The 22,406-nt window shown below is 42.5% G+C and overlaps 2 protein-coding genes across 3 annotated transcripts in view; both read left to right on the forward strand.

Annotated features, from left to right (window-relative positions):
* The window catches only part of GCC2 (GRIP and coiled-coil domain containing 2), a 32,110-nt gene extending 19,091 nt beyond the window's left edge, over positions 1-13,019 (forward strand). The window contains exons 17-23 of one of the 2 annotated variants that reach the window (XM_076360179.1): positions 614-735; positions 2,532-2,708; positions 4,191-4,408; positions 5,845-6,039; positions 6,852-6,991; positions 7,856-8,057; positions 9,205-13,019. In XM_076360179.1, the coding sequence (XP_076216294.1) occupies positions 614-735; positions 2,532-2,708; positions 4,191-4,408; positions 5,845-6,039; positions 6,852-6,991; positions 7,856-8,057; positions 9,205-9,275 (1,125 nt within the window). In that variant the 3' untranslated portion in view covers positions 9,276-13,019. The remainder of the gene's footprint in view (positions 1-613; positions 736-2,531; positions 2,709-4,190; positions 4,409-5,844; positions 6,040-6,851; positions 6,992-7,855; positions 8,058-9,204) is intronic. The other variant, XM_076360189.1, reaches the window with a different exon arrangement.
* Positions 13,020-20,059: 7,040 nt separating this feature from the next.
* The window catches only part of LIMS1 (LIM zinc finger domain containing 1), a 77,645-nt gene continuing 75,298 nt past the window's right edge, over positions 20,060-22,406 (forward strand). Inside the window, exon 1 of the mRNA XM_076360236.1 lies at positions 20,060-20,099. Coding sequence (XP_076216351.1) covers positions 20,086-20,099 — 14 coding nt within the window. The 5' untranslated portion in view covers positions 20,060-20,085. The remainder of the gene's footprint in view (positions 20,100-22,406) is intronic.

The raw sequence follows: 22,406 nt of genomic DNA on the forward strand, positions 1-22,406 counted from the left end.
GAAGGATGGGAATAATTCTTGCTGTATACTGTACAGTCAAGGATGAAGTTGTGTTGTGAGGTAATTTTCTGTATGTCCACAGCTCATGTATTAGCTGAATTTAGAAGAGAAGACAGACCAAACACCCTTACAATCAACTAGAATATTATAACTTGTGCTGTGTAATACTATTACAAGACTGACTTAACTCCTCAAAATTATGCATAATTTTAAGGCTTATTAGATTTTTGTCACCTGGGTAGTATAAAAGGAAAACAGAATTATCCCTTTTTTTTGCTTCACCTTTGCCTTCATTTAAAGCTGTTTGATAGAACCCCTTGCTTGTGAATCTCTGTTGAATACAATTTTTGAATTTGCAAGTATTCTTTCTTTTCTTTAATACTGGTATGTTGAAAATCAGTGTCTCTTTTAAGTTTCACATGATATTCAATTAAAGTCCAAAGAAACATGATCTGCTATGATAGTCACAATTTTAATTATCCAGTTAAAAGAAGAAAATGCAACAGGTGGTTCTTAATTTTTTTTTTTTCCAATGAAAGATGCATTTCATTTTAGAGAAATAAGGGAGCCATAGTCAATAGCATAACTTAAGGGTTTGTTTTCTATGTGATAGGCTGAACAAGCATCTGTTACATCTGAATTCGAGAGCTACAAAGTCCGTGTTCATAATGTTCTAAAACAGCAAAAGAATAAATCTGCTTCTCAGACAGAATCTGAGGGAGCCAAACAAGAAAGGTAAAACTAAAATTTTTATATGCATAGAGAAAAATACTGATACTTGAGTTATTGTGCTTGCCTTTGCTAATTTCTGACCAACAAGTGGGTTCCACTCTTTGCTTGAATAAGGAAAATATCAGAAGGGAGGCAGTTTGCTTCCCCAGTTACTTTGGTTTGAAAAAAAAACAAACAAGAAAACCCCTCTTTATTTCTATAAACTTTATGTGATCTGTAATCTAACTGTGGCTCTGCCTATCTGAACAGAAGAAGGATCATCAATTTGTACCATGGTGGTACTATGTTAGTTTCTAATTCCTTGATTTGTCTTTTTTTTAGCATTTATTTTTGTGTAGATTACCTGTTGTTACAGTCAGAGGGAGAAGTAAGGTGTTAGGAAGATTCTCATGAGCTGAAATTAGCCAGCATTTTCTGCGTAGACTTGACGTGTCATTTTCTCTGACATAAAGTGTTGCAGCAAAGCGCCATTTCCGACTAAGAAGAAAAGAGCAGATTGGTACTGTTCAGCTGAGCTCACTTTGAACCTTTTCAGGAAGGAATGGTTTAGTGTAGGTAAAGCTCTGGCTGCCAATTCAGGCATCAGTTCCAGCAGACTTACGAAATACTTATCAGCTGTTATATGAGGAAAGACTTGGGGGAAAGTCTTTGGGCTTTTGGAACACTGCCAAAAGTTCCCTGAAAATCATTTAAGTACAGTTGTAAGCCAGGTAAATTCAGATTAACTTCAGAAAATGCCTGAACCCACTCAAAAGTAGACCAGTTTCTGTAAGTTATTTTTATAAGTTATTGATAGCTGTCCTTGGTGACAGACTGGGCGTTTATGTATGAGATGTCAAAAGACATTTCTGACACAGATCTTAAAATGGTACATGCAATTGCTGCTGAAAATCCACCAGAGGGAGACTTGTGCTTTGTTAGAGGACCTTGGTTTTATGGTTTGTTTGGGCTTTTTTTAATACATCTACCCCTTCTTTTCTTTGAAGCAAGCAAACTGCAAAAGTTGCATTTCTTTGTCTCTCCTTTTTGCAGAATTTCAAGAAGTTCTGGTATTGTTAGGTTTTTGTGAAAGAGGGTCACATTGGAAACAAAGTGGGCAAGTAATCAAGCAATAAACAGATGAAAAATAGTTTTCAAAGAAATGATTTACAAGTATCAACTCTAAAGGTTAATGAGATATACAGTTCATGACATAATGGAGATGTCTTCAGGTATAAATACAGAAAGCTAAAAGGAGAATGTGTCTGACTTAAGACTTTTTCCTCCTGGTATATCTGATTTTGATTTATTTCTGACCAACGGAGTTACCTGTTTTTACATATTGATGTTGCTTTCTAGTCCTTTGCTCAAAATCTCCTCCAACCATTTGTCTCCTGTATTCAGTCTCACTGAACTGATGTGCACTTCCTAAACAAAAAACCCTCCACCACTTTTAAGAAGAAATTTTTTCTCCCATCTGCATCCCATGTATTATTTTTCTTCTGTCTTGTTCCTCCAAACCAGCTTGAAGTAGAAAGTGATAGCAGTCACACCTTCTACCCCAAAAATTACATTCCCAGCAGTTCAGATGGGATGTGATAAACCTATATGTACTCATATTGAAACACGATCAGAACTTTCCTAATTGTTTCTGCTGCAGTCACATTCTAAGATTATTTTGGTCATGGTGCTGTATTGATTTAATTAATAAATAAGCAATTTGGATCAGCTATACAAAAGATGGTGGATATAATATAGGTTCTGAAAGAATATAATTCTTTTTAAATGTATGCTGTTCATTTCTTTTTTCTCCCTTGCAGAGAACAGTTGGAAATGGTGATAGATCAACTTAAAGTTAAGCTGCAAGATGCTCAGCATAATTCACAGATGAATGCGTCTGAACTCCAGGCGTTGCAGTCTGAACATGACACCCTGCTGGAAAGACACAATAAGATGCTGCAAGAGACTGTTGCAAAAGAGGCAGAACTCCGTGAAAAGTATGGTCTGCTGATGAATAAATATAGATATTTTATTTTGTGTGAGCTTTAAGGGCTGGGCATGTAGTGACCTATAACTGTACTTCCCAAAGAAAGGGCATAACTGTTGAGAAAGTTAAAGGAATTTTCAAAAGGATTGTTTGCTGTTTTTCATCAGCCTTCAGAAGTTTCATCAATGAAAATGAAGTAGTAGCTGATCAGGGAATTTGAGATTTCTGCAAGCTTTCTACCTGTTAACTATCAGATTTGAAAATGAACATTGTTTAATCAGGTTGACTATTTTTAAGTCCAATGTTCAGCACTACGTTTGTGTTGGACTGCTAAACTATATTTTATGGATGTTTCCTATTAGAAAAATAAGGTAGTTAAATGCAGAGGAAACAATTTCACTGACAAAATATCCAGTCCTGCGTCCACCAAGTGCCTTTCCTTACAGAAAGTTCTGGTTTTTAAGTCTATGCTTGCCACAATCTTAATCTGCTATTTCTGTCAAAGCAAAAGGAATCTGTTTAATCTGTATCACTTCTTGAAAAATCACATGAGTACCTAATACTTGAGCTCTTCAAAAAGGGTCTTCCCTTATCTTTTCTTCTCTATTTAGGGTACAAAGAAGTTCGCATGAAATATTCATTAGAAACTACACCTTAGTATCAGGAAGTGTTGACTTCTTGTGTCTATCTTTGTACTGTCTTATCTGTTCCTGATAGCCACATGATGATTCATTGTAATCAACTAAATTATGTCCTTCTGCATTTTTCTGGAAACAACCCATATCACAGTAGGTTCCCTTTGTACCCAGAGAGACTAGCTCTTTGCTACTCTGGCTGTATTTAAGTTTGTATGCTTATAAGGGCAAGTCCTGTGCTTAGTCTTTCCATACTTGTACTTGTTTAATTGCTTGTGATGATTTTGTCTTGCTTCTGGAGTACCTCCAAACCAAGTACAATTGATGTCTTACTGACACTTTTCTTGCTAACAACTACACTCTTCTACCCTCTTTTGCACTGAAAGTTGAAGCTTAAAAAAATTCAACGTAGCTTCTTAGAAAAGTATGTTTTCAGAAGTCCTGCATAAATGTTTGGTAAATAAATGTTAAAGGAAGTGGGGTAAAAGGTAAGTGACATGCCCTGAATGACACTATAAACAGTCATGTTGCAATTTTTGAATTTAAGAATGTTTAGACCACAGTGTCTCTAATACTTTCATTTTTTCCCAAAGATGTCTGAATTTTGTGTTCTGAAATAGAAATCAAGAGTTTATGTAGCACAGTTCATTCATACGATAGGTAATAAGTGTAACTTTCTCAGTCTTAGATTTTCCCTGTAAAAAGAGGAGTTTAAATGGAAAAAAGTTGCACGGTCATTCTAAGATAATCATACACATGAAAACTGAAAACAACTGTAAACTCTAAAAATTTTGAAATGTAAAAATGACAATGTTTTGCTGTTTGTTTCTTATGTTTTGTGTGTACGCTGTTTTCAGGCTCTGCACAATACAATCTGAGAACATGGTGATGAAAACAGAGCATGCCCAGGCTTTGAGTCAGCTGACAGCCCAGAACGAAGCTCTCCGGAACAATTTCAGAGATCAAGTCAGGAACCTGCAAGAAGAGCACAGGAAGACAGTAGAGACACTTCAGCAGCAATTGTCCAGAGTAGAAGCTCAGCTCTTCCAACTCAAGAGTGAACCAAGCACTAGAGGTAACTTTCAGTCGTAATACCAGGTTTTCTGGGGTTAGATACAAATTTGCATACCTGAGTCTGAATCTAAAACATGCTTATAGTGTGTGGTTCTGTAATACACCAGAATTTTTTTTCTGGAGAATTTGCAGCATACCATATTAATCCACTGATACCAAGTAAGGAACGTGTTATTGTTATTACTGTCCTTTCAGAATCTTAAGGTACTCGAATGCATCCAGACGAGGGCAACAAAGCTGGTGAAAGGGCTGGAAGGCATGTCCTGTGAGGAGCAGCTAAGGACTTTGGGCTTGTCTAGTTTGGAGAAAAGGAGGCTGAGGGGCGACCTCATTGCTCTCTACAGCTTCCTGAGGAGGGGAAGTGGAGAGGGAGGTGCTGATCTCTCCTCCCTGGTACCCAGTGATAGGACGCGTGGGAATGGCTCAAAGCTGCACCAGGGGAGGTTTAGACTGGACGTTAGGAAGCATTTCTTTACCGAGAGGGTGGTCAAACACTGGAACAGGCTTCCTAGAGAGGTGGTCGATGCCCCAAGCCTGTCAGTGTTTCAGAGGCATTTGGACAATGCCCTTAATAACATGCTTTAATTTTTGGTCAGCCCTGAACTGGTCGGGCAGTTGGACTAGATGATCGTTGTAGGTCTCTTCCAACTGGAACTATTCTGTTCTGTTCTAGAATCTGCATCACTGTTATCTCTTCTGCAGTACCTGCATTGTCAGACAGATGGAGGGAAATTACTTTGCAAATATTCGGTGCTCTTCCTATCAGTTTGTCTCAGATTTTGGAGCATACTGGCCCTCTACCTCCAGTATTGAGGGGTAAAGCTAAAGAAAAGTGTATTGAAAGCTGTTTTAACAACATTTGTTATTGGTATACTTGCTATTTGATCCCTTCTCTAATTTAAGATTTTACTGTGTTCAAGCTCAAGTGCTATTTTTATATCTGTAAAGTTACTAATTAGGATGTAGTTGGACGTTTGCCAAGCAGCAGTAACAGTTTAAGAAGTTACTCTTTCCATATGTTACTGAAGTAGCAGGATAGTGCACACAGTATTAAACCAGAAGAATTTACACCTCCCACAGGACTGGTTGAAAGAAAAGCTAATTCTGTTTTGCATTAAAAACATTTGACACTCTTGTCATAGCTACAACACGTCTTCAGGGAGAGTTGCATGAAGGTTTCATAGTCACTGAAATAAAAATTGCCACTCAAGTTTGGATTTAGAAACAGGCTTTGACTGGAATGGTCATTTGGAGGTGAAAGGCTACGTTTTCGATTATAAATGTTATGCGTGTGTCTGGCTTTCTCCCTTTTCTTTGCCTTTCCTTCTGCTTTTTGAAGACTATTTTATGTACTGCTCTCCAATCTGAGACAGTCACACCTATGAAATAACCCTACCAATTTAATTTTCATGACAAACATCAGTAAGTATCTTTCAGGTCCAGCTGTTTCAAATCCAGCAACGAAGAACTTAAGAGAACGTCGAAACACTGACCTTCCTGTTCTCGATGTGCACACTGTAGCTAGGGAGGAGGGAGAAGGCATGGAAACAACGGACACAGAGTCTATCTCTTCAGGCAGCACCTATGTACCATCCTTGGAACAACTTCTGAACTCCCCGGAAGCAAAACTCGGTAGGTAGAACACGTGGCTTTTTGAAGCACTTGCCTACGTAAGTTGCAGAAGTTTGTGCCCTCAAAATATCTGAGAACGTTGTGTTTTCATGCTTTTAGGTGCAAGACACAAGTCTACTTAAATGCCACTGAGTTTACACTCTCCTGAATTTCTGTAGGAGTTTTGTCCTTGACTAAGGACTAACAATAAAATGTTGCTACAGGTTTTAGTGATTTAAAGATGTCATATTTGTGACTTTCTAAAGGGAAAAGACTGGATGAGCAAGTCAGTGAATAGTTACAGAATTTTTTGTATTCTGGACGAGTCTCTACTAGAGACAATTAAGTGCTGATTTAACTCGCATTAATGAAAGGATAAAATGTTCATCTTAATGTGGCTTGTTAGAACAGGAATTAGTCGTAGTTTTTTCTAGGAAAATGAAAGCCAGCATGAAGAGCAATGTTCTAAGAGTCCCCCAAAAAGTAGGAAAATACATGGTAGCATCTAATCATGTTTTAAAAGTCTACTGAATGCTTTGTGGAGAACTGTTGAAAATCTCCATCTATGGGTAGGAAACAAGGGGTAAATGAAAACCATGTATCCTGATGTACTTAGAACTGATTTGCCAATCCCCTTCTAATATATATACAAAAATAGATCACAAAACAAGCATGCAGCAGTAGCAGCAATGATGCCTGTTAATTTTGCAATCTGACTTTGCATGGATTTTGTTTCTAAGAAACTACATTAATCAAGCCCTAGTGTTAAGTTAGTATAAAGTAGATGCAAGTGCTTTTTCCTTCTGTCAGTTTTCTTTCCCAATTAATTGCAGAACCATCTCAGTGGCAAACAGAACTCACCAAGGATGAGCTGATTCAGAAACTAAACACAACAGCGAAGAGTGCTGATCACTTGAATGAATTACTTCGTGAATCAGAAGCAACCAATGCAATCCTAATGGAACAAATAAAGGTTAGCAGACACGCAGGAAATGTGGGGACAGCTCTAATTTCTATGGTCTGTTTCTTAGACCGAATGTTTAACACCAAATATGTTTCAGAAAATCCCAGTCTATAAAAATTTGGTGATGCAAAACTTAATTTTGGAAGGGCTTTTATTCCACAGGACTAATTAGCGCTTTCAGAGTTGACTTCAGTTTTTGGGGTTTTTTTTCCCCACAGTTTCTAGTCGGTGGAGAGGGGAGAGTAAAAGCTGCTACAAAAAAAACCCTCAACAGTTTGGAAGTTTAATGTTTAGTAAAGTGCCTCTACTGTTTTCACTTAGACAAAAGCAGTAAATCCCAAGGGAAGCATTGTCTGGTTTCTCTTCCTGTAACCCCTTTTAGCTGTCTTAAGTTAAAAGAAGATACATGTTTAGAGATACGTGTACTAACAGAGTTTGGTTTGATTTGATTGTACCTCCCTGAGTTTTCTGAAAACATCTTTGAAGTTAGCATATTCTCTAAACATGCTAAGCTTTCTTTTATAAAATGTTTCTTAATGAATGATAATATTGTTAAATCTGTGATCCACGTTGCTTATTTAACTGTTCAACTCTTTATCACTGAAATTGAATAGTTAGTACTGTATATCATTATAACTACTGCACAGATTTTATCAAAAAAGGTTAGTTTTGATCAATAAAAAGTTGTTGTTTCTGGAAAACATTATCACAGGTTCAAGTTTCACTGGATTTTTGTCCAGAATATGTGCTATGCACACATTATGCTTTTTGAAGCAAGCTGCATAATTTGCTTTTTAGCTCTTCAAAAGACTTTTGTTCAGTTGCTCATTATATGAAACAAACAATATTGCATATTTTTTCCCTCATTTGCAGCTTCTTAAAAATGAAATAAGAAGATTGGAAAGAAATCAAGAGAGAGAAAAGTCTGTGGCTAATCTAGAATACTTGAAGAATGTTCTATTGCAGTTCATATTTCTAAAATCAGGAAGCGAGAAAGAAAGGCTGCTCCCAGTAATAGACACCATGTTGCAGCTCAGCCCTGAAGAGAAGGGGAAGCTAGTTGCAATTGCCCAAGGTAGGTGGCGTTCAAAACATTGTCGCAAAAAAACGAAAAGTGGAAATAAAGGCAACTGAAGTTCTGTGCTTGCTTTCTTTTTTGTAAACCTTTGAGGAAAAACAGAGCTTAGCAGGATAATGCCAGTGAGCTAGCCATAAAACCATTTTGCTCTGTTGGGAAGTTACTATTCAGTTTTCTGAAAACAGAACAAATACCCAAGAAAATAAATAAAATCAAGGTAAAATATAATTTCTTCTGAAACATACACATTTTAGGAAGACGATAGTAAGTTGTAAAAATTTAATGTGTTCATGTTTTGAGTAGAGTTAAAGATTTCTGTCAAAGTGACCTTAAAATAGAGGTTACTATAAATGAATCGCTTTCTTGGTAGATGTTCTAAAAAGATAATTAAAGTGGTCCTCTCAAGGCAGTACTGCAGATCTAATATTAGTTTCAATACATTAACTTTAAAAATGTCTTCGAGAAAATATGCTTTTTGTTTAAGAACTAAAGGAACTAGAGAAGCAAAGAAAAAGAGTTAAGCCTTTGCAAGAAATTAACCCAAGAGCTGACTGTATAATAATGTTCTGGCTCCGCTTCAAATACTCTTTTTGAGCGTTTGTCCCCTTAAAAACACTTTTTAAGGTATTGTTTGTCACTTCTCAATAACAACCTGTAGCTTCTTGTACTTCATCAGCAACTGATCTATACTTTATTTTAAAATTAATACAAAGAGTAAGTACCGTGTGTGTATATAAGCACTTAGAAGTTGTGAACAAAATCATATAAATAAGGAAAGTGGCAAAGTACTGCATTCCATGATAGGCTTTGTGTTTGGAAAGATGAGATGTAAATTAAGTCCATAGCATTTTGATGTTGTTCTGGCACTCTAATGAACACTGATTGGATTTTTCTGGAGAAAGGTGATAAATGGCCTCTTTAAAACATCCTTAAGTACCCAAAGTGTAATGGACTTGGTGATAAAATCCATGAACATATCTATGGCAGCCGAAGAGTGAGTATTGAGTGTTACCTCCTCAACAAGTTTACGAGGGCAGCATTTGAAAAAGGACAGAGGTGGGGCATAAACAAGGTCATGTAACCAAATGATGCAATGTCTGACATAATAAACTAAGTTTATTGTATGTTTTTCTTCCTCCTTCAGGTGAGGAAGAGAGTACCTCACGGCCCTCTGGGTGGGCTTCATACCTCCACAGCTGGTCAGGACTTCGATGAGACAGTGGAAATGCTGAATCTTTAAACACATTCCACAGTTGCCGAAAGAGAAATCTTAATGTAGAAGAACAATCTGTTGGTGTTGTAGCATTGAACTACAGGGTTTTATTTCTGTGTGTTATTTTCAGCTTTTTAGGCTCTTCTAAGAAAGAAGCCCTCAGTAGCTCTGAAAGACTGTTCTATATTATGCTCTGACAGCAGTGAACTATTCCTCCTGTAAATGTTAAAGCTGATGATCAGAAGTATAATGAGAAGTGACAAATTAATTGCAAATTGCTTGGAAACAGAATTTGACAAACCTGTGATGGCTCTTTTGATATTGATTTAAAAAACTTGATCTAATATAGTAACTGCAATAACTAGACTTTAGACTTAAAGCATTTTAAAGTGTTTACAGTTTCTTTCACATAGTTTCGTCAGCTTGCTAATCTATATGGTTAGTGTTATTCTCTGCAAGTTGAAGAAATTAAAATTGAGTTATTTCCTCTCTGGTGATGCTTACAAAACGTAAGATCATTAAGAAACAGAAACGGCATTTTCTGCTTTGACTTGATTAAATTTTTAGTCTGGGTTTTTTGGGTTTTTTTTTTTTTTTTTTGCAAAAGCTGGATTGAAAATATGAAGGCAGCAGTCCACAAAATGTAGAGGGTGCCTAAGACTGTAATGAAATATAATGCTTGGCACACCTGGGGCATGGTGCTGTAGTAGAGATTAATGGCATCTGTGGAAGTCTTGGGATAGTACACCAAGAATCAGAGGTCGTAAGTGAGCTGAAGCTTTGGGAGAAAGGGCTTAAGCTATGGCTTTTTAACCTGAGGTTGGAAGTTTGTGTTCAAGACTGGGAAGAAATGTTTCATTACTGTCGTGATGCCTATACTTAGATGAAAAGACTACTCATACTGACTTAGTCATATTGAAGACACTAAAGAAGAATCTGAGTCTGGAGGTCAGACCCCTAACAATAACTTCTGAGAGAAAAGGACAGAACTTTTGTCAATAGATGCATCTTTTAAATGTTCTAATGATTGAAGATGTTATATCCTTCTCTCACTTCTCTGTGTTTGCACGTCATTTGCACAAATCTTACGCATAGATGAGATAATCTCTGTTCCAGGTTATTCAGAAGAATGTTTGGGTTTTTTCCAAGAAAAATACATCTCTGCCTTAGAATTACTTTTTCTGTTAACAACACAACATCTTTTTTTAGCTTCAGTCTTCTTTTTCCCCTTTCTAGTCCATGCTGCCTTTCACCATCTTAATTTATTTGTAAGTTATTAAAATGCGTACACACGTTTTTAAACCCTGCTTACCTTCCAACAAGAGTCTTTCCATCTTTTTCACTCATGTTTTCATGCTCTCTGTGCTGTTTTATAGTGAATCATTCCCCGGTATACATACCAATGTGAAATAGTATTCTTTCTTTCCTATCTATCTTAGTTGAGGCTCTGAGGAAATGATGCTCATTCCTTTAATATTAACCTTATTCGGGACTGAGATTAATCTGGACATAAGAACAGCAGAAAGGCAGCACATGTTGAGAATAAAGTGTTCAGTAACTGTGCTTTTGGTTTAATTTTTTGCTTCTTGTATATATTTCAGTACACAATCAACAAAGCCAGCAGGCTTTATTTAGATGTTTTAATTCCTTTCCACAGTCTTAAGCACCTTCCCCCGCCCCGATATGTGTTCTAACTGGAATCTTTATGGTTTGTGCTACCAGTGAAAACATTTTCTGTGGACTTTCAGATCACAGAACTGATAAATGGTAGTGTGGGGATGAGCCTTTTAGGCATCTGTAGTTTGGAAATGTAGATAGCAAACATAAGGCTACGTTTAGGCTTTCTTGCATTTGCTTTTGAAACGATTACCATATCTTCGGCATTCACGATTTGCTCCAAATCTCGGATGTTGAATTCTAACTCCTTATTCACAGCTGGATTTGGTTAGTGTCACTCAAAAGAATGCCAAAACAGAGTGACAGGAGAGATTTGAAATATGCATAAAAATAAGCGCAAGTCATTCTCCTGCTGTGATTTTAACAATGGAAGCATATGAGTGGAAGGGTACGACTTTGCAAACTGAGTTTGAACTAAGTAAGACAGCTGTCCTGATCTAGTCTCTTCTGCACAGTATCTGCTCAGCCATCTCTAATGAGCTGTGACAAGTTGCTTTTAAAATGCACGTATTTCAGAACTGTAGATTATTTAACATTGTAAGCTGTGAATAAATGCATGCAAGTAACATACATCACTGGCTATATTAAATACCAGTTGCTTATTGACTTCTTTCAGGTCTGAGTTGCATGCTCACTGTTTTTAGTAAAACTCAAGTATTGTACTTACGAATGTAGTGGACACCTCTTGCATTACTATATGTATTTTTTTTTTACGATGGAAGATTAAGATCTTAATTAATGTAAAGATATTTTAATAACTGCTACTAAACTGTGTTCTGTTGCTAAGATTGCCAGAACTTACCCTTGTGGCAATAAACTGTCTGTAGGCAAATATATCAAAGTTTAATATGCACTTGCAGTAAATGGCATAGAAGAATGTGGACTTGGAAGCAGGATTATTTTGCATAGAAACCTTTTTGTATGTCATATATTTGCATTTGTAATGTACAGCATTGTAGCTGTGACTTGCTTTCAAAAAGCAATTTAAAATTGTAACTGGTATTGCTGCTTCTTGATATACTGTGGTGCTCTTTTTTGGAAGAGCACAGTGCTGACTTTGCTTTCTGGTTCTTTTGTTTGTTTGTTTTCTTTACGGTGCCATATTTTGGTGGGATGTTACCCAGAAAATGTAACCCCTGCCCAAAGAGTTTACAAGCTTAGGACCAAATTTTACTCTTCTATCAGCCTGCCTTCAGCCAAAGCTTAAAGAGGGCATAATAAAAAAAAAAAAAAAACCAAAACCAAAAACCACCAAACCAAAAAAAGACACTCTACTGTCACTATGCAGAGTATATATTAATTAAAAACCAAAAATGGGAGTGATTCCGAGTTCACAGGCCTGTGTGTGCACTGTAGCTGCATTTTTAACTACCTGTACTGGCTCTATGGGAATGAGTCATGTGCCATCCATGTTCCCTTTACCCAGAAGGGAGACCCACCTGCGCAAGCGAAATGCGCTCCATTTGAAAGCCGGAAGACCAGAGCTTGTCAGGCTGTAGCGTAGATGTGGCCAGTTGGATTTGGGGTTCAGGATGGCCAAAGGGAACCCGCGTTAGAAGTGATACATGGGAGAGTAGAGTTGCTTTTTTCTTTCGTGACCCTCCTTCCCCAAAGCATAATTGAGAGAATACATGGTTAGATTATTTTCTAAATGTAAATCTTCCTTTGGCTGTCGCCCTCCATCCTTTTGCTTTGATAACAGACGCTATATCCTGGAATTGTGGAGGAATATTTAAAAACTCTCCTTAGTTTGTACTAAGTGGCTTTGAAGGCAGCTTAACCACCTGTGCTTCATTTGGCTTATGCCTCGGCTTCACCCAGTGCACCAATACTTCCTCAACTACCTGATAGTTCTACTACTGCTGGTACTGTGAAAATATCTCCCTTGGGAGCCTTGCAAATAGCAGTTACCGCCCACGAGCTGAGAAACCAAACGTATGAAGAGGTACAAATATATTTGTTGTAGTAATTTCAGAATTGCTAGTCTGAATAGAGAAGTGTTTTGGTTGGAAATGCGGCTTTGGCCTTCTCATGTGGCCATCACTTCAATAAAATTCACCTTTACCCAACGGAGTGCCTTTCTTTTTCCCTGAATGCCTGTTCTTACCTGAGAAAACGCTACTCGGGAGCAAGGTAGAAAACAAGGGGATGTTTACTCTAGCATTAAAGAGAAGATTTTATGGGTTTGGTATAGTAGCCTCAGTCTTTACTTTGGAACACAATAACAGTGATGGATACTTCTGGATGAAGGGAAAAGAAATTGGTTTATGGGGTTTTTTTAGAAAAAAAAATCACGTTTTCAAAAAAAAGACTCATTTAAATTACTTCAGGTGCGTTACTAGATTGTCACCAAGGATCTGACAATATCTGACGTGAAGAAGAGGAGGGATGCAGAAGGTATTAATGTCCTTGTTAGAAGGATTGCACTTAGTATTTCTATTTTAAGTACTAGCCACCTTATAAATCGGCACTCCTTTCAAACAGCACTCAACTTCGAAGAGGACAGAACTTCCTCTTCCCTAATTCCCTGTGATAACTTCTCTGTACCTGCACAGTTGTCCTAGCGCAAAAATTAGATGCTCTATGGATGAAGAGGTGGTTTGGTTTTTTGATAGACTGATTGAAGTGAGAGCTCGGTGTGTTTATCTTTTTGCCATCCACTTTCTGTTAGGCTATGTTCATTCTACAAATACGTGGTCAGAGCGCGGATCATAAGGTGCGAAAAGAAGTTGACGTAACAAATGGATATAAAACAGTCAAAAAAGAAAGGCTGATATTGAAAGTCAACTGCTAACAGCTTTCACATAAATGCATATATGCTTAGGGGAAGGGAAATAATAATCTGACTGCTTTTCAAACTGAATGTGATCTAAAATTTATCATACTGTCTTGCAAGGATGAGAAGGTGCGTCTTAGGTTCAAGAGCTTCCTTCCTGTCCTGTGTTCCTCTGGCTCATCCTGAGGATCAAGGCTGGATCGAATAATGAGGACCGAGGATAGCAAAACAAAGTGGAAAAATGCGCATCGGTTACCGCTCCAACAATACAACCCACTTTGGTATTAGCGAATCATTTATTCTTTTTGCTGTCAGTTGAATGCCCGTAGGCTTACGAATCCAAGGGAAAGGAAATGAGTGTAAAAACCGATGTGCTATTTTGGGCGTGGGCACAGTCCCAGTCCTCTTGTAATGGCCTTTGAAAGTGTTCTAAATTGATAGACGTTGGCTAGCAGTATATGAGTATAGGATTTAAGGGGGTTTATTGTTTCATCTGGAAGCTTAATTGCTTGAAAATCGAAGCTTGTTCTGAGAACACTCAGAGCGTTTCCGGAGTGGAGATAGGTATTAGTTCTTGGATCTCTCGCCCTTTGCAGCATGCAGAACGTCTCAAAAGTAAAAACCATGGAAACCGTTACAGGACTCCAGAAAAAGGCTCTTGCCCAAGTACTGTTCTACTGTCGTTACTCCCCTTTGTGGAGTGAAGTTGCTGATGCGCAGCATTACTTTTGCCAAGGGAGAAGGCCAGTCGTATCATTTTGGCTTTTAGCATCCAAATATTTATACAGACTCCTCTCGCGAGCAGTCACACCATTTACTTAAACCTGCAGCTGCAGCGGCCTAGGTGAAGCCGCCGGCCTTTGCAGGAGGACAGATGGGTGGTCGCTCCGCTCCACGGGTGGAGGGCTACAGCCTTTGGAAGAGCAGAGAGAGAAGCAGCTGGAGGGAATAAAAACTTAAACGGCTCCTGTTGCCGACGTGGTGGGTCTCCGTCCCTGCCCCGACTAGCCCGTCTCTTGGAAACTGGTTACACCGGTTGTTTGCAGGGCGGTGCGGGTACGGGGAGTGCGTAGTGGATGTATGGTACTTCTCTTGCGGGAGGAGGATTTCCAGAAAACGCAGAAAAGCTAACGATAGGTTTTGTAACATTCTGCGGAGGATGGAGATTGCAGTGACAAAAAGCTTAAAACAGAAAAATGACAGACTTAAATTACTTCGGGTTGGAGCTTGTTTCCCCCCCCTCTAGTTACGCCAAGGTATTTGACTGACTGCCGTGCTGCTTGACGCTGAGCTACGCTTCCTCTCTCTGGAGGACCTCAGCATACTGGCATTGGCAAAAGCTTCCAAACAACCATACAAAATAATAAACAGGTAATTCTAAGTGGTTGCGTCAGATGGTTGTTATTGAGCAATGACTTTTTTTTTTTTTTTAAGCAACGGTGATACCACTGATCTTGTAACAGCTAGGGATGCTTCTGCTAAGATGTGGTCCGTATGCGGTACTGAAGGACGGGGTTTGTCAGCGGGATTTGCCGTCAGATTTGTTCCCTACCGTCTGCAGCTGAACAGCGATCACTTTGCAAAACTATTTCTGATGGGCGGGTTGGGGATTTGGGGTGGCTCAGGGAGTGGTTTATTTTTAATGATAGGTGGAGCATAACGATAATAGTCTGCTAAACAGAAAGGATGACTGTGTATTACATTAGCTCTCTTTATAGCTTTATCTATTGATGTAGACTAAGCTTTCAGTTTGGAATAGATGCCCTGAACTTTTTTTAAAGTATCACTAACAATAAACATTGCTGTGGACAAATCTCCATATTCCTCTGTCATATGCAAGTGGCATACAAGCTTAAATCAAAATGTGAGAATAATACCACGATTGCCAAAAGTCATTAAGTTACTTTTTGAAGTACCTGTTTTGTGGTGCTGCCATAAGCTTTTTCTTTAGCCGTTAGTGTGTCCATCCAATTACTGACCTTGCCATGAAGCAGAAGTTTATGCTGCTAAATATGGTATTTTAATGATCAATTTTGCAGGGTTTTGAGATTGAGCTATAAAAGTTATATCCCTGTTCTTGCATCACCTCCTTCCATCTCCCAAGAAAAGGTGAAGCCAAATATACTAGGTGGGTCTGAAATGCACGAAGCAGAAATTTGACTTTGCTTTTATAAGGACGTCAGCATGATCACTAAAATAACTCTGTTAGTATTCTAAGTAAACTATATACTTTTTTTTAAAATAGCGAAGGTTTTTATGGAAATCAAATAGTGGTCAAAACTTATTTGTTTCTACAACTGAGTTTTGAAAATGTATTAATGCTGAGCAAGAATGTGAAACCTAAATAATTTGTTACTTGTGAATTCATTAAAGGTTTTGCTAGGAATGCTTAGCTGGACACCCTGTGTTCAAAAATAATTCATATTTAAATGGTTAAAGATGCCTTTGCTGTTGCTTTAACTTCATAGCTTTGGAGGTATGACATGAAGAACACTGACACAGTTTACAGTTGAAATCCATTGATTATATTAAGGTAAACAACCACGGGGCTGCTATGTTAACAGGCACTCGGAGTCAATAACAACATGAGGAAGAACACACCATCTGTGGTTGCATGAAGTTCTGGGAAAAAGCAAAAGCTAGAGCAAATACCACGGGTGGAAGTTACTTATTCGAGTCTCTCCGTATCACTATGGCAAAATTGTGAAATGCATTTTCTGGAAATGAAAAAGAACTTGGTGTAAAGATGCTGATATTTGTGATCACAGGGACAGGCAGTCAAATTCTTTTACCAAGCAGCCTTTTTCTTGTCTCTCTCCCCAATAACCCTTCCTTTCTCACTTCTTCCCCAGGCCTACAATAACGGTCTTGTTTGGTGTCAGCAAAGCTGACTGATAACGTGTATAGCTCTGAATTAGGTAAAGGTTCCGTGCTCTCACTTCTACCACTGCTGGCCGTGGTACTATACGTTGGCATTTCAACAGTGATGGAAGACTTAAAGTGCTCTGGAAACAGAACATCAAAAGCGTATGTCTACTTAAAACTGCTTTTTACTCAAGTTTAGCAGGGAGAGATGGGAGGGGAAAAAAAAAAAAAAAAGAGACATTAATTTTGTGATTGCTATGCTGGTCTGGAGACATGGAGTCCAAAGTCCCTGCTTTGCCACATGCTTCCTTTGTGAATTTAATTTCGATTTCTCTGTCTCTGTTTCCTCACTTGTCTGCTGAGGATAATGGCACTTCTCCTCCTGATGCCAAGTACATTAGCAGTAGAATGTTTAACTTCGTGATGGGTTTGTAAGCAGAAATAAGTAGGCAGATTACCGTATTTTTTAAAAACTGCATAGGAAGAAAATGGTCGTAGCCTTTCATTGTACTGGACTGGAAGGTGTGACCTTTTTTTCCTTTTGAGTTTGTGGTGTGTGTTTGTGAATCCTATTAAATTACTTTCCTAAGTATTCTGGACTGAATTTTACAAGTTAATTAGAATGCCAGCATGCTCTAATACTATGCAGTGGAGAATTAATAACAATCAAGAATTGTTATTTCTGTTGTACAGCAAGACACAACAAAAAGTTAAATTGGACCCCAAAGCCAAGGCGCAAACTTGCTGCAAAGCGCACAGAGCCGAGGGAGGCAATCTGTGAAACTGAATTCCTGGCTCTTCTTGGTACGGCATTTCCAAAAGCTGCTAGTACTTAGCGTTTGGCATACGTACATGTTTGGGGGAGGCTCTCCCACTCACGATGAATGCCTTTGCTACTTTGAGACTGTATTGCTAGCAGACGAGGTTCTAGGGATGTCATCTTTAAAAGCACAGGAAAACTGTGCATGGTGCAATTCACTTGCCATTAAATCTATGAATGTGCTCTCTAAAGGAAGGACCGTAACGGCTGCGCTCGTTGGCAGGCCCTGCCTGTTAATTATTTCCAGAGTTTACAGTTTCGGAGTTTGCTGCCCTGATAGCCGCACGTCTGCCCAGCCACCTCCCCCCATTTCAGGCTGTGCTGGTCAGAGGTGCTGCTCTTCGGCCAGGCTCAGCAGCCGGGGCAACTGCCTTGTACAGCTCCCCAGCAGGACAGGCAATGGGAGAGACCCCGAAATCCTTGCAGACAAACTGAGGTTAATTAAAGACATTCATGAAGCTGCCTACAAGTAATGGCAGACTGCCCAAAGTTGATTAGAAAAAAACAAAAGGGTACTATTACCTTCAGCTGGCACAGAACGAGTACTTAGATGAAATAAGGAAGCTCTGCTGACAGACTCATTACAATGAGTGGGTGTTTTGTATTTTGGTGGGGGTTTTTTTTGGGGGGGTGTCTGTTTCATTTTTTAACAGAATCACAGACTGGTTGACGTTGGCAGGCACCTCTGGGGATCACCTGGTCCAACCCCCCAGCTCAAGCAGGGCCACCAAGAGCCAGTTGTTCAGGACCTTGTCCATGCGGCTTTTGAGTATCTCCAGGGATGGAGAGTCCAGAACCTCCCCAGTCAACCTGTGCCAGTGCTGGGTCACCCTCACAGTGAAAAAGTGTTTCCTGATGTTCAGAGGGAACCTCTTGTGAACCTCCATCCTCTTTGTACCCTCCCTTTTCAGGTATTTATATTAATTGATAAGATCCCCCTGAGCCTCCTCTTCTCCAGGCTGAACAGTCCCAGCTCTCTCAGCCTGTCCTCATAGCAGAGACACTCCAGTCCCTTTGTCGTCTTAGTGGCCATTCGTTGGACTCTCTCCGGTACGGCCACGTGTCTTGTACTGGGGAGCCCAGAACTGGACTCACCCCTCCAGATGTGGCCTCACCAGCGCCAAGTAGAGGGGAAGGATCACCTCCCCCTTTTCTGGCATACCATCCCTTCCCTTTTCCAGCCATATACTTTATTTCCCCCTTTGTACAGAAATGTATTCCCTGTGATGCTACAATTTTGCTATGTTTGGATTCCTAAACTTGGCACGCAAAACCAAACTGAGCCAAGGAGCAAACAAACCAAAAGCCGACAGTCTGATGTCTCTGGGTTTTTACAGCCGTAGTTCTGTCCAGAACCATGCTTGGGGCATATCGATCAAATATCTTTTGGGAATTACATTCCTGGAAGTTTACATTCTTTTCCTGGTCTTAATGGATACTGAAGTGGATGTACTCCATGTACACGTAGTTCGAATTACTCTTTCTGATGTCTATTCACTTGTACCTGCCTATGCTGATTTTCACCGGCTTAACGTATTCCCTGAGCGTATTGTCTTCTTGGAGCCGTACAGAGACTTCTTAATCCCGACAGTCAAATATTTGCATTTTTCATTTCGCCGCGCCGCTTCCTTGTTCTGATATCAAGGACGGCAGTGGGCAGCCGTCCTTCATATCCATACAGATAGCTTAATAATCCTGCATTTTCTACAACGCTCTTTTCATTCGTCCGTAAGTCCCTGAAGCTTGTATGGTTTGGAATGAGATCGCTTCTCTCTCCAAGCAAAGCGGGCCTCTGCCTTTAGGTTTGGCACCTCTGGTGAGAGGTGAAAGTTATTTACTTTCTAAAGAAGGTAGCTGAACCCGAGCGAGGTGCTGGCCTTTTCTCACGTGATTGCATATTAGAACTGTTAAATTTTTGACTAGTGCTGATCGAAAATTGACTCTTGCTCCAGCAAATACTCACCTAAACGTATCTGGTGCCTTAAGGTGAGGCGATAGCTCTCTTGCTAGAAATAATACCGTACTATGCAGCCACGTGTAAGAAATAGTAAAAATACTTGGAATTGTTTTGGCAGCAATTTTCTGTTCTGGAAGAACAGCGAGGCACGCTCTCCAGCCTCTACTTCGTGTAACCCTGCAGGGCTCTTGCTGCGACCGCTCCTCCAGCCGCCTGCGTTTCCCGAGGGGCCGACAGAAGACGCAGACAACCCGATTCCACCGACTTGCGCCGATTTAACTTCCCCCGGGCCCGTTGGGAAGCAACTGGGGCCGGCAGCGGGACCTGGGTCCCCAGAGTTTGGCGGGGACTTTCCTTCTTTTACCGGGCGGGGGGGGGGGGAGGGCGAGGAGGGAGCCGGGCGGCGCCCGGGCAAAGCCAGGGCCGCCGCCGAAGCGCGGCCGGCGGGGGGGCGCTGCCCGCGCTGCCCCCGGGGCGGGGCCTGCCTGCGGCTCGCGGCGCCGGGCCCGGCGGCGGCGGCTCGGGCGGAGCGCGCCCCCCGGCGGCGGCGGCGGGTGGGTGCCGGCGGTGCGGCCGCCCAGCGCCATTACCGCCGCCCGGCGTGGCTCCTCCCGGCGGCGGCGGCGGCGGCGGGCGCTCCGCGGGAGCGGCGGGGCGGCGCGGCGCGGCGGGGCAGCGGCCGCCGGCGGGATGCTGGGGGTGGCGGCGGCGGCGGGGATGACCTGTAACAGGTAGGAGAGGCGCGGGGACCGCCCGTCCCGTCCCGTCCCGTCCCGTCCCGTCCCGTTCCGTTCCGCCTCCCGCGGCGGGCGGCTGCCGAGGGCGGCGCTTTGTCTCGGCGCGGCGCGGCCGGGCCGCTGTCACCGGCTGCTGCCCGCTTGCGTGAACCTCCCTGGTGCCCCGTGGAAGGCGACCCCCGCTGCTCCGCCGGGCGCCGGTCGGGAGGGGGCCGGCGGCGGGGCCGCGCCGTGCGGGGCGGAGGGCGGCGGCGCCCCGGAGCTCCGGCGGGTGGGAAACGCGCTGGGATGGTCCCTGGGGCGGGCTGGTGTAGGGGATGGGGTCCCGCCGAGGGGGCTGGGGGTTTGCAGCCGTGCAGGTGTGCTTCCTCCTCGCCCCGTGAAGTTTCCGCTTCACGGGGGAACTTTCCCCTTCCCTGCGGCAGCACCGCCGGCATGCAGAGCCGTGGACGGCAGCAATGGGCACGGCAGAGATTCCTTCTCTCTTGCGCCGTCCCTTCGGGGTTACCGGGTTCACACCAGGAGCAGCGGGGTGGCTTGTGTGTCCTTGTTGCAGCAAACTGGAAATAATACACAAAACTCAGGTATAACACATATTGAATGGGGCGTGAACATGGTTTAACGCCCTTTGCATTAAAAGGCGTCCTTTCCTGAGGGAGGTTATTGTTTTGAGAGTGCGGTACTAAATAACCTCGGGTATTTTTGTGCTGAGGTTCGTGTAGTTTTATGCATATCCCACAGTTACCGAGTAGTCATATCTTAGGGAAGGGTCAATGGGGATGGGTTATGGAAAGCAAAGGCTGTTCTACTAATCGCCTGGCATTTCAAAGTCTCACCCCTCGTAGTTGTTTCTTGGGAAGAAACGTCCCAAATTAAAGCACTTGGCAAGTGTTGTGCTGGTATGTCGAAACCTGGGGTTGAGGGAAGGGAAAAGAGCGATTTTGTACCCAGTGCCCTGGCTGGTGCTGGCTTGGGCTGCAGGTTCAGGACGGCTGCTGGCGCATACGGACTTTAGCGTGGCTAAAGACCGCCTTATCTTTCCCGCACCTGATTTCTACTGCGAATTCCTCCACCTCTGCACCACACCTTTGGAGAAAAGCTGTGGCGGCGGCAAAGTCAAGCCGGGTCGGGGCTACCATGGTGGCACCCTGTGCCGGCGTGCAGTGGCGTTGTCTGCTGAGCCAGCTCTGCTCCTGGGTGCAGCGCCCCAGTGCCCTCGGGGCAAGGGAGGGGAGGCGGCAGGATCTCACCAGCCTTGACCAGCTTTAGCTCTAGCTGCTGTGCAGCCAGGTGCTGAGAAAAAGAAGGCAACATGATTCAGATATCCACGTGTATTAAGGTAACCGTTTTTTCGTCAGTTGTTCCAAAAGCCACTTGCTTTCCTAGCGGGTGATGGCTGCTTCCAGGCCAGGCTTCTTTCTGCATTCCCGAAAGCGGCCGAGTTGTCAGTATTCGTGCTGCGAGCGTCAGTCTCTTGCGACTGCAAGGATCTGCGCGCTGTTCAGCCCCACACAGGTGCTTCAGCTCCGGTGTGGAGCCTGCCTCTCTGGGTAAATAGAGCAATTACGTATTTGGCATCTGTTCTGCTGAAGTTGTCAGGGAGCGGGCCAGCTGCCCTGCTGGTACACGCTTCCCAGGATATGAACTAGGCTACACCCCTGGCACAGCAAGAAGTTTTGGGACAAAGTCAGGCTAGAGCCTACGCTTGCAGAAACTTGCTGAGATGAAGTAGGCAGAGGGCTCTGGTGGGAGCCCACCTCACTCAAAGCTGTCTGGGCGGGAGCTTCTTCAGCGCAAAACACACGTGGTGCATCCCACAGTGAGCAAGCGGGTGGCCGGCACATCCAGGGAAGTGGTGGCGGCAGAGCATCCTTCCTACCTACCCTCCCAGGGTACGGCCGGCGGCTGGAACATCCTTCCCTGGCAGCAGGGATGAGCCCTGCCGCCTCCCGGCCGAGCAAATCCTCCCGCGGCTGAGTCAACCTGGTGTCCCGCTGCCGCTGATGCGCTCTGAATATGAATGGCTCGCCCAGCAAGGGCTGGATGTGGGGCCCCTTGCCTAAATTGTCCGGTCCCCTCTGTGCCTCTCTTCTCCCCATTTTTGGGGGTGAATCATCGTATCGAGGACAAGGGGCTGTGCTGTGGTTAAGGAGGCGAAGGTGCTGTGCAGTTGATTCTCGCAGAAGCGTGGCTCAAGGGAGCTGCCGGCCGGGGCGGGGAGCGCTGCTCGCCTGGCAGGGTGGCACGGCGGGGAGAGGCTGCGGGGTCGGCTCCTTCGGGGGAGCCGGTTGCAGGACCTCT

The sequence above is a fragment of the Aptenodytes patagonicus genome, chromosome 1, assembly GCF_965638725.1.
Source record: "Aptenodytes patagonicus chromosome 1, bAptPat1.pri.cur, whole genome shotgun sequence".
NCBI lineage: Eukaryota > Metazoa > Chordata > Aves > Sphenisciformes > Spheniscidae > Aptenodytes > Aptenodytes patagonicus.